Source organism: Nicotiana attenuata, chromosome 2 (genome assembly GCF_001879085.1).
Source record: "Nicotiana attenuata strain UT chromosome 2, NIATTr2, whole genome shotgun sequence".
Lineage (NCBI taxonomy): Eukaryota > Viridiplantae > Streptophyta > Magnoliopsida > Solanales > Solanaceae > Nicotiana > Nicotiana attenuata.
The window spans coordinates 74900853-74912569 of record NC_031990.1 but is presented as its reverse complement, the minus strand read 5'-3'; the positions used below and the strand labels follow the sequence as shown (position 1 = coordinate 74912569).

Here is an 11717-nt window from a genome sequence, read left to right as displayed (position 1 = left end):
CGTACCACCCATAGTTGAGCGGGCAACTTGAAGTGTCCAACAGGGAGATTAAAAGTGTCCTTACAAAAATAGTGAATGCAACAAGGACCGATTGGGCGAAGAAGCTGGATGATGCATTGTGGGCGTACCGCACAGCCTTCAAAACTCCAATTGGTATGTCACCATACAAGTTGGTGTTTGGAAAGGCATGCCTCCTTCCGGTAGAGCTCGATCATAAAGCACTTTGGGCATTGCGGCAGTTGAACTTGGACATGGAGATAACAGGCACTAACAGAGTCACTGGGTTACATGAGCTAGTGGAATTCAGGTTCCAGGCATTCGAGAGTGCTAGATTGTACAAAGAAAGGATGAAACTAATGCACGATAAGCACATAGTGGACCGAAACTTCAAACCCGGAGAGCTAGTGTTGTTATACAACTCAAGATTGAGGTTGTTTCCGGGTAAGTTGAAATCCCGATGGTCAGGACCCTTTAGAGTGGTGCAAATGTTCTCAAGTGGAGCTGTTGAGATTGAATCAGAAGATGGGACGAATAAGTTTACAGTGAATGGGCAAAGGTTGAAACATTACCTTGGAATGGCAGATGAGAAAGGGGATAGAGAGATAATAACGTTGGAAGAGCCCTAGTACGCGAATGAGGAGTGATGATCCGAGCCTGCATCGTGCCGCGACGTTAAATCAGGCGCTGCGTGGGAGGCAACCCACGAATGTTGTTGTTTTTGTTTTCTTATGTAACCTTATAAAAAAACAAAAAAACAAAAAAAAAAAAATTCCTCGCACCGCGACTGCGGTGAGAGACGAGGATTCTGTCTCTAATTCGCTCAACCCACCGCGACCGCGGTGAGACCGCGGTAGGACCGCGGTGAGTCGATGACATTCTGCCTCAATTTTATTAACTCACTGCGGCCACGGTGGGACCGCGGTCCACCGCGGTGAGTTCATACCAGGTAAGTTTTTATTTTTTATTTTTTTTCTTTTCTTTCTTTTCTTTCTTTTCTTCTTCTTTTATTTTATAATTTTTGTAACCCACCCGCCCAACCCCCTCACTCTCCCAAATTCTTTCTCTCTCTAACCTTAACCCAACAATCCCCTTCTCTCTTCTTCTTCTTCTTCTTCTTCTTCTTCACTTTTCTCCCATTCACTCCCATCTCCCATTCTCACTCCACCTCCACTCCTCTACCTCTCCACTCATCCCAGGTATGGCATGATTCTCCCTCTCTTTTCATGTATTTTGTTTTAGTTTTTATGCAGTTTAATGTTTAATTGTGTAGTATTTTTCGTAGAGTTTTTCTCTTTTTTATTTTCCTTTTGCTTTGTAATGGTTTTTGTGCCTAATGTGTAGTGAAGGGTGTGCACTATGTTGTAGAGATGTGGGTGCTTGTGTGTGTAAGACTATTATTGTGGGTGGAATGGTAAAGTGTAAATTATGATTTGGGGAAGCATTGATGTATTCATATGAGCTGTATGTGTAAGGAAAGTGTCTTGCCCACAAGGTGTTTGTGGAATTGCCCCAGTGGAGCTATAAGGGCTAATGTGACCATGGTTGTGGTGAAGTCTGAATAACCACCCATAGTTCACACAACTCACACCCTTACTGATAGGCGATTCTCTGCTAGAGGACCGGGTAGCTCCTCGAGAGCTAGGGGTCAAGCTAGTGCGGTACTGTTTGACCGTACTAGGTTTGTGTCCAAACCGGCGGAGGACAGGTACAATGCAAAGGCGTCAAAGAAATTGCTATTGGAGGTGCATATTTAGGGGTGGGCATAATACCGACCGAATTGAAAAAATCGGCCGAACCGTGAATTTCAGTTTTTCGGTTTAATCGGTTTTTCGGTCGGTGCACGGTTTTAAAATTATTAATTTTCGGTTTTTCGGTGCGGTTTACGGTTTTTGTATTTCGGTTTTTTAAACCGAAAAACCGAAATTCACATTCAAAACTTATAAGTTATAACCCATCTTATGATCTAGGCTTAAGCCCAAATGCCAATAGTCCAAGACTCCAAGTCCACCACACCCAATTTACCCCCACAGTCACCCAAGTTATTGATTTTGGTTGAGAGCTAAATCTGGTGGGCGAATGGAAGAGTTGCTGGTGATAGAGGGAGAACACCATTTTTAGGAGGGGAGGGAAAAAGGGCTATTTCTCGCCAATTTTTTGGAGTTGGAAACTTTGGAGGGAGTTGATTTTCAAGACTTGTGTTGCTGATAATAAACGAACGACTGTGAGAAACTCTTGGCTACAGTGTCTTTGGAATTGTTTTCCATTTACCCCCTGTTGGTCGTTGGACGTGAAGTTCTCAATCTGAAGTGGAATTGTTTTCCATTTAGGCAGTAAGAAATTAGAATGAATTCTTTTCTTAAGCAGTACTCCAATTAGTTTGTTGATAAGCTGACCTTGACAGATTCTATTGTCTTCTTCTTCTAGCAAAACATTCTGGCCTTAAATGATTGGATACTAAAACTACTGTAGGATTTACATCAAACTTTTCCACGTTGTTATTCCCTCCTCCTTTATTAGATACGAATTTTAAAATTTCCTTGAACCGTTTAAAACCGAATAAATAAACGGAAATAACCGAACCGAACTTTGAAAAAGCCGCACCGAACCGTAAATACTTTGGTTTGATTTGGTTATTAATATTATAAAACTGATAAACCGAACCGTACTTTCATAATAACCAACCGAACCTACCGACGCGCACCCCTATGCATATTGACCGGGAAGCTTTGCAAGAGGAATGCCCGAATATCTTTGCTGAGTTGAGCAGGTGTCAGCTGAACATCTTCTTTGAGGAACCGGAGGAGGCAAACGTACATGTCGTGAGGGAATTTTATGCTAACTGCCCGGAACATGAGAATGGGGTTGTCACAGTACGCAATAATCGGGTAAATGCATCCCTCGAGGCCATCTGCAGGGTGTATCGGCTGCAAGTTTTCATGGGGGAAACCGACAATTATCGTGCTTATAGCAAACATAGTGTCTATTGGGCAAGTCTTCTTGAGACAATATGTACGCCAGACAGAGAGCTCATATGGATAAAGCACCGGATTACACTTAACTCGTAGTCTCTCAATTGGGAGGCTAAGTGTTGGCTCACAATTATCAATAGTCGGCTGTTGCCCTCCAGCAATACTACCTATGTCAATCAACCACGAGCAGCAGCTATCTACTGTTTCATGACCCACCAGGATTTTGATGTTGCCCAACTCATTCATGATGAGATGTTCATCCGCTCACTTGAGATACTCAAAGGTTTTTACTTCCCTTCTCTGGTCACCAAGTTGTGCCGTGCTGCTAGAATCCCTGAAAACCTCAGAGTAGATGGGAAATTGCCATTGAAAGCCACGTTCCGGGCGAGCAAATTCACAATTGGGAGAGAGCCGGTGGTGATGGTTGAGGATGATGATGAAGCTGACGAGGTGGCTGAGATTGCTGCTGTTCCACCACCTCTAAGAACTGATGAGGCGGGCCCATTACAGCCCCGCCGAAGTACCCGCCTGACAGCCCTGGAGCAGGAAATGGCTGGCCTCCGCACTTCTGTCACTGACCTGGGCACCAGAGTTGACACTCTGGCCACTCAACAGGCCAAGTCGGAGAAAAAGATTATAGGATGGCTTCGAGCGCTAGGACGAGCATGTCACCTCGATCCTGGCACCGTCTCTGATCAGGATTGAGCTTCAGGGAAGTCCCTTTACCTTACTCTGCTTATTATTTGTTGACATTGGGACATGCCAAAATTTTAAGTGTGGGGTGGGGGATGGCTGTTGTTGTAAAAAGATTGTATAACTGTGTATGATGTTGCTTTCTTTTTTTTATTTTTGATTGTGTGGTAATTTAGGGTCATGTTAGTTAACTTCGACTTGGCCCGAAGATGGACACCTTTCGACAGGTCTCTTGAGGGACATTAGTCGAACAAAAAAAAATGGAATATAAGGACTCTTCCTGATGACGGATATTTGAGATAGTTTCTTGAGGGAAGTTAGTCTAGAGAAAATACTAAAAAGATTTTTTTATTTTATTTTTAGGTAGTGTAGTAACTCCCCCTTGGTTTTTCTTTAGGCCACGGTTCTTTTTCAAGGGTTTAGCTTGAACCGGGTGTAGGTAGTTTTTGTTATTTTTATTTTTTATTTTTTAGTTAGTATTGATGGGCTAATAGCTGAAATAGAAAGAGAAACCCTTGGCGTTAATACACCTGAACACAGTCAACACTAGAGGTAGCGCCTAGTCTCAGTGGTTGACTCTTGCTAAAGTGACTTAAATTTGTATGTTTGTAACTGACTTGAACACTCAAAGAGAGTGTCTTGATTAACCAATCTGGAGTGAGTCATGTGCCATGTGTGTGTGATCTGTACTGTATTCTATGCTTTACATTTGATGCCTAGAACTTTCCATGTGTGTTTGCAAAGCGAAATAGTAGCTTCATTCAGTCTTAGAAGTGATATAGGCATTTCTTTGTTAAGCCAGATATATAAAGTAAACCCATATAATGTAATATATCGTAGTTAACCCCGCTGAGCCTATAAGCCTGTTTTTTTGGCAACCACATTGCGAACCTTACCCAATTATTTGAATAGCCATCTGTTTGAATCCCTTTTACCTCCCATGAGCACTTGAATGGTCTTGACATATGCAAAAGTTAAAGTGTGGGGTGGTGGTTTGGTTTTTGAGTTGAACCAATGAAATAGAGGAAATGTGCAGTTTTTGAAGAGTAAAAGAAGAAGTGCCACGTAAAAAAAAAGTAGTAGTTGATAAGTGGTAGCTTGATACAAATGCAACTAGAGGAATGGGATGTTATAAATAAAAATGTGGTGGAACATCTGGTTGACATAAGCATGATTTTGAAGGTTAATGTAATTGTATTAAAAGTGCTTAGGGAGGTTAGTCACAATATTCAAATATATCCTGCCCATCCCTTAGCCTACATTACAACCAAGTGAAGTCCTAATTGATCTTGGACTGAATAGGCTCGATTAGTAGAGTAGTACACTACGGGCAAGCCTATGGTGCATCTTTCTGGCATGTGAATGTTCTTTTTGAGAGTGAGCGAATTTTGTCCATCTGAATTCCTAATTGTTCTTAATAATATTAATTGTGGAACTACTCTCTTGTGTGATGTGAGGGCATGCGATTCACGAAGGAAAGGTAAGTCTTGACTTCTGTATAGAGTAGTTTAAGTAAGTGCGAATATTGCATGGCATGAGAGATTCGACTTTTGAGGCAAATGTTGTTCACTACTAGGTGCAAATCTGGTGAATTGTTCATGGTGTGATTCGTTAAGGGGAAAGCTGAGGGAAGGAACTTTGATAGAATGTGGTGGATTACTCGAGGACTAGCAATGCTTTAAGTGTAGGGTGTTGATAATAGGCTACATAGACGATATTTACACCCTAATTATACCATGCTTTATTGTTGTTTTATAGGCTAAATGATAACAAAATGCTCTAATTGGTGTTCTTTTGCTTCGCAGGGACTAATCCAAGTTAGGAAGAACTATGGAGTGTTTTGGAGTCAATAATATGAAGAAAACATCCAAGCAAGAAGCACCCGAGCGGAAAGAAGCAAAAATGGGACTAAGTTTGAATCCACCGCGACCGCGGTGGGACCGCGGCAGGCCACAAACGCAGGCAGAATGTTTGGCTCTCACCGCGGCCGCGGTGAACGGTGCAGTGCCCAGAACATGTGGGACCAAAGTGTAACTCGGGAAAAAATTATTCCAAACCCTTATAAACTCCATAAGCTCGTCCAAGAAAGTATCAAGCTTGTTTTTAGACTACTTTGAAGGCAAGAACAAGTGTGAGAAGATCAACCAAACATTAGAGTTCTTCTATCTCCTTTTATTTCTTGCAATTACACATTATGAACAATTTTGTAGTTTTATCTTGCTTCGTTATGAGTAGCTAAACATTTGATCTAGGGTTGATGAAACCAATTGTTCGATGAAGTTTTGACTCAACTTTGTTATAATCGAGCCGGATTTATTATATGATTGTTCAACTACGTATTGTATGGTGATTAATTGAATGGGCTCTTGATTAATCGTGTCTAATTGCCTTTTGTTGCTTGAGAAAGAATATTAGGTTAGACTGCTGTTGAACAACACCACTTTTGGGTAATTGAAGAGATTCATTACTTGAATTTAAAAGTGGGGTTAGAGATAACTAAACTTTGGTGTGATAATTCAGAGCTGCACAAATTATCAGCTAGAGTAGTTCGAGAGAATGCTCTAGTAAATTATCGTAGTTGATCGAGAGATAATTACGATAACCCATAGCTCATAATCCTCATAGAGTATTATGGCGAGATTATAGTAAAAGAGTTAAGACTTAAACTAGCAATTGGAGAAATCAATACCCTAGACCTTTTTTACCATTGAATTATCTTTGATTTAGCATATTGTTATTTTTAATATCATTTGAAGTAGTTAAACAAAAACCCAACCTTTATTGATAAAAATCTTGCATCTGGAAATTGTTTGAGTTGATAATAGCATTGCCAAGAGTTGTAATAGATAGGTTAGTTCCCTGAGGATTCGACTCCGGACTTAAAACCGGATTATATTTGCAACGACCGCTTTGTCTTTTAGAAGACATAGTTGGACGTGATCAGCTGACGATCTCACTCTAATGTCTAGGATCAATGAGAAGTCTTGCAAATCCATACAAAATAATCTTTTTTTGTTTTGCAAATTATCAGGGCAGAATATCAATCTTCAAAATCCAAATTATCCTCTCAAAAAACTGACCCCCCCCCCCCCCCATATAGCTAAAGAAGTAGCATCCATTTTTAACATAAAAATAGATAATTCCTTTGGGAAATACCTAGGGTACCCCATCCTCAATAACCACCCTACTCCCAAAGATTACCAATATATTATAGAGAACATGCAAAGGAAATTGACCTCCTGGAAAGCAAATTTTCTCAATATTGCTGGAAGAACAACCCTCGCCAGATCCACCCTCAACTCAATTCCTAGTCATGCTATGCACTACACACATCTCCCCAATAAAACCTTAAAACAGATTGATCGTATTCAAAGAAACTTTATCTGGGGATCCACTAGTGAATCAAAAAAGATTCACTACATAAGCTGGAACAATATTACTAGACCAAAAGAAGAAGGGGGCGTAGGTTTAATAACAACAAAAAACAAGAACTTAACATCTCTAAGCAATCTTGCTTGGAGAATCTTGACCAATACCACCGCTCTATGGTCTAGGACCCTAATTCTAAAATACGCACTAAATACTCCCTAAAAAAACAATTCCTTTGTTTGGAAAAGTATCCTCAAGGGGTTGTCTGTATGCTCAAAAGGCATCACATGGCATCCCGGCAAAAATTCAAATCTCAATCTTTGGACCTCCAATTGGATTCCAAACTGTCAAACCCTAAGACAACACATAGAAGGTCCTCAAACAAGAAGAATCAACCATGAAGATTAAGGACATTCTCTTCAATGATCACTGGACCTATCGAAAATATCCTTCACTATTCCTAAGGAGGTCAAAACAAACATCAACAAATTCCTATGCCTTTAAACACTAGCCAAGATGGTCCGGTAACTCCAACGGCTGCTTTACTAGTAAATCATGCTCCAAAATTATACAAGATGCCAATACCCATCAATACGATTTCACGTGGATTTGGAAGCTTAACTGCCCTAATAAAATTAGATTTTTTCTTTGGCAATGCCTACATAACAGAATTCCATGTCGCCAATACTTGCATCACATTGGCATTAATATAGACAATACCTGTGCCATGTGCCACAAGGAAGACGAATCCTCCAGTCACATTTTTCTAAGATGCCCCATTATTCATAACCTATGGGCCAACCTAGGAATTAAATTCTTCTCCACAATTATAACCCAACACTGGCTGCTGGAAATAAAAAACCTTAGAACAAGTTTTAGCTCCGCCTATATCGATTGGCAACGGCTTTTCCCGTTCATAATTTGGGGAATTTGGATAAATAGAAATAAGAATAACACCAACAATACGACTCTCAGTCCGTCTATCAAAAAATTACAAATCATGCCCTAGAATTCTACTTCATGACCTCTATAAATCAACCCATCAAAAGCATGAGAACCATCAATATCAAATGGCATGCCCCCCCCCCCCCCCCAAAGGGCTGGCTAAAACTTAATATTGTTGGAGCTTTGAAAATCTGAAAAGTGGTCTAGGCGGGGTATTCAGAGATAATAATGGGAAATGGATAATAGGATTCCAAAATTCAGTCATGCTCTATGCCCACTTCATATCGAATTTCAAGCACTCTATGAAGGACTACAACTGGCACACATGTTCAAACTATTTCCATTGGAAATAGAAACAGACTCCACAAAAGTGATTAAGGCTATTAGGAACGATCATGTCATACTAATTCACTATTGCAGGTCATTAATGCACTAGGAGAAGGGTCTTCTACTTCGGCATAATTTTAGGCAAGGGAGTGCAATTGCAGATGCGTTAGCAAAGGATGCAAAAAATCAAAAAAACAAACAATATTTGCCCGGGGAAATTAAGATATTTGCTGCACCGCCGTTTTTTGTGGAGAAAATGCTTACCAAGGATCGGGGATAATATTTTATCAAAAAATCTTCCTATAAATGTTTGTAATATGCTTAGAACCCTAGGTAACCAAAACATTGCAAGTGACAATATCTTTTTGCACGAAGGGTCTACGTACCCAAGCTCCTACCCTAATGTCACCTCAGGTGATTCTATGCTATGTAATATGTTTAACTCTGTTTAAGTAGTAATACATAATCCTATTACTGTTCAAAATAAAAATAAAAATAGAGTATTCACAAAATGAAGATGAAAAAGATAGAATAGAATGATGCCAGCCGGCCCAATCCAAACAAAATGCAAGTCCAGTTGTGGTGGCAGAGTCATACCTCTTCTTCACTGCCCCTATCTTCAATTTTGTACCGTGAGGAAGCCATAGCAGCTGGTGCTACGTGGCACATCCACAACAACACTGCATTATCGGCCGCCGCCCTGAGCCTCAGGTTTAACCGAAACCCTAACCTAACCTCTGGAAGATTTCGTCTCGTTACTTTCACGTCAAACGCTACCTTTGACGATGGCGACACTCGGAATGATAATGTCAATGATACGGGAGACCGAGGCGACGACGATGATGATGACGATGACGATGAAGGCGTTGAGATTGAGATTGAAGTAATTGGGAAACGTCGTCGGCGAATTCGATCCAAGATAGCCGTGAACGCTAGCTTGCAGAACGTGTGGGAAGTCCTCACTGATTATGAAAGGTTAGCTGATTTCATCCCCGGTCTTGCCGTCAGCCAGTTGCTTCAGAAGGAACCTAATTTCGCCCGACTTCTTCAGGTCATTGCCTTTTAATTCTTTCCAACTTCTTATTTTTTAATTTATTGTTATAGAATAGAGATGTACTAGTTTCTAGAATTATTCAAACTATTGACTTATAAGAAAAATAACAACAGCTGCTGCTGCTACCATTACTATTGAGCTTGCAAATGACCATACATTAAGTATGTTTTAGACAAGAGTTTAAGCTCTATGTACCACTGGTATAAAATAATTTACACAATCAGGTCACTTAAAAAGTAACCTCCTACAGGCTAGAATAAATGTTAAGTTACCTGCTACAGTTAAATTACGCTAATGATATAAAAAACCTCATTACACAGTCAGTGTATACGACTTAAATCCTTTAGGCAATTGTATATGTTGCTTTGCAATCCTTATTGCCTGATGAAAATCTCATAAACTTGACCTTTTACCACCAACATGTAATATGTCAAATAGTACAAAGGTGCTCTTTTCTTGTGAAGTTCAAAACATGAAAAACTCCGAAACAACTTAACATCTCATCACTATCATCGGGCTAAGTTATGAATCACACTGTTCATTCCTAGTCAATCACACACACCCGCACACGCATATATGAAACTCATTATTCAAACAGAGTGAAAGAAAGCTCCTTACATCCAATTGAATGTGAATCAAATGTTTCTTCTTTTGAAAAATAGCAACATGCTGCTCCTTATGGGAATTTCTTGACTTTGCGCATTTTAAGAATGGTCTATCTGATATTTTGAATCCAAAAATTTTTCAGTCAAAAGACGACATGCCTATATTTTCTCTTGTTTGTGAATTTCCATGACATATACTAATATGTCATTAGTATGATATTAATGAAATTGTATAATATTGAACAGATAGGGGAACAAGACTTAGCATTTGGGCTCAAATTTAATGCTAAAGGTATCGTTGATTGTTATGAGAAAGATCTTGAAGATCTCCCCATTGGTCAGAGGCGTGATATTGAGTTTAAGATGGTGGAAGGTGACTTCAAACTTTTTGAAGGGAAATGGTCTATCGAACAGGTGGTGGATTCTTCCTTCCCTTTTTCTATTCCTTCCTCTGCCATTCAGAACTCAGTGGAAAACGTGCAATGTGAGGTTATAAAAATTGAAACAACCGAAGATCCCATCTTTTCTTTTTCGAGAATGTCTTAAGTTATGCATGATAAATTAATGATAAAAGTCATACTGATAATTGTACTAAGTACTAACCTATGTTACTCGGACTCTTCAAAAATGTTGTAGGGTGCGTGTCGGATCCTCTGAAAGTAGTGCATATTTTAAGGATCCGACACGGTTGCGGCAACAATATTGGAGAGTCCGAGCAATGTAGGTACTAACCACTACAAAGATCAGAAAAAAGTTAAGCTTGAAAAATCAACTCTCTGAATCCATGAGTTAAAGTTCGTTTGCAATAATTCTACAACTATGAGCTGATTCTCTTTTTGAAGTGGACTCATGAGTTCACATTGCATCTTACAATTTGTTATGTATTCAGTTTTCTCGAGAACCCTTATATTTCTTTGTATTGCGGAAACATGCAGTGCAACCCAGGTAGTGTTAAAGAGCATGATTCTTCTGCGGGCCAACCATTTCATACAACTCTCTTCTACATTGTTGATGTTGAACCTAAGCTTTGGTTGCCTGTGCGGGTTATTGAAGGCAGACTCTGCAAGGAGATAAAAACCAACCTGCGGTCTGTTAGGGAAGAAGCACAAAAAGTATATCTTACTTCATTATCATCTTCTTAACTGTCAACTAATTACTACACCATTTATTGCTGAAGCAATGTATATATTACCTCTACATAATACAATTTTTACCAAATCGACGTCTGTTTTGGTGCACTCATTTTGATGATGTGGATTAACTACTATAGGTTCAAAGTAGTTCAATCTTTTGGTCAATATGAGTATAAGATCTAAAAATAAAGACTTTGTTGCCCGGAAAATTGCTCAGTCTGGCCTGTTTACATTTCTCCCTTTCCCTCTTGTCATTTTGCCTGGTCTCCTAGATATTGTCATAAGTTCTTAGGATTTTCCATCCTACTGATTGCATTCCTAATGTATCTAGTGAGCGAGCAATTTCTGCTGTACAGTGGTGTCCGTACTACCTTAAAAAATCTGATCTCTTTTTGGTATGTGCAAAACTGTTATCTTGCCTTGAGTTCCATTATTCACCTTAGATTTTTCGCTGAAAGTAATCTCTCAAATACTAGTACCATATCACGTATCATTTTCTTTTTGCTCCACATCCCGTGGGAAGTGTACTCTCGTGTGTGCGCGCGCGCGATTATTAAGATTGTTTTTCCATTCTATCCGCCTATCCAGGATGAGATCTTTTAGTATGTAGTGGTTCAAGAGC

At 39.7% G+C, this 11717-nt stretch overlaps 1 protein-coding gene across 1 annotated transcript; it reads left to right on the top strand.

Annotated features, from left to right (window-relative positions):
- LOC109212800 lies at nucleotides 8781-11204 on the top strand. The gene is made up of 3 exons (XM_019376484.1): nucleotides 8781-9354; nucleotides 10209-10376; nucleotides 10898-11204. Exons 1-3 carry the CDS (start codon nucleotides 8869-8871, stop codon nucleotides 11102-11104), a joined length of 861 nt encoding a protein of 286 aa, XP_019232029.1. The 5' UTR covers nucleotides 8781-8868; the 3' UTR covers nucleotides 11105-11204.

Bases quoted from the DNA above. Each gene is read 5' to 3' on its own strand.
- LOC109212800 (XM_019376484.1), top strand. From the start codon at position 8,869: ATGCAAGTCCAGTTGTGGTGGCAGAGTCATACCTCTTCTTCACTGCCC. The intron at 9,355-10,208 runs GTCATTGCCTTT...AATATTGAACAG, and splicing joins ATTTCGCCCGACTTCTTCAG to ATAGGGGAACAAGACTTAGC. The intron at 10,377-10,897 runs GTGGTGGATTCT...GGAAACATGCAG, and splicing joins GGAAATGGTCTATCGAACAG to TGCAACCCAGGTAGTGTTAA.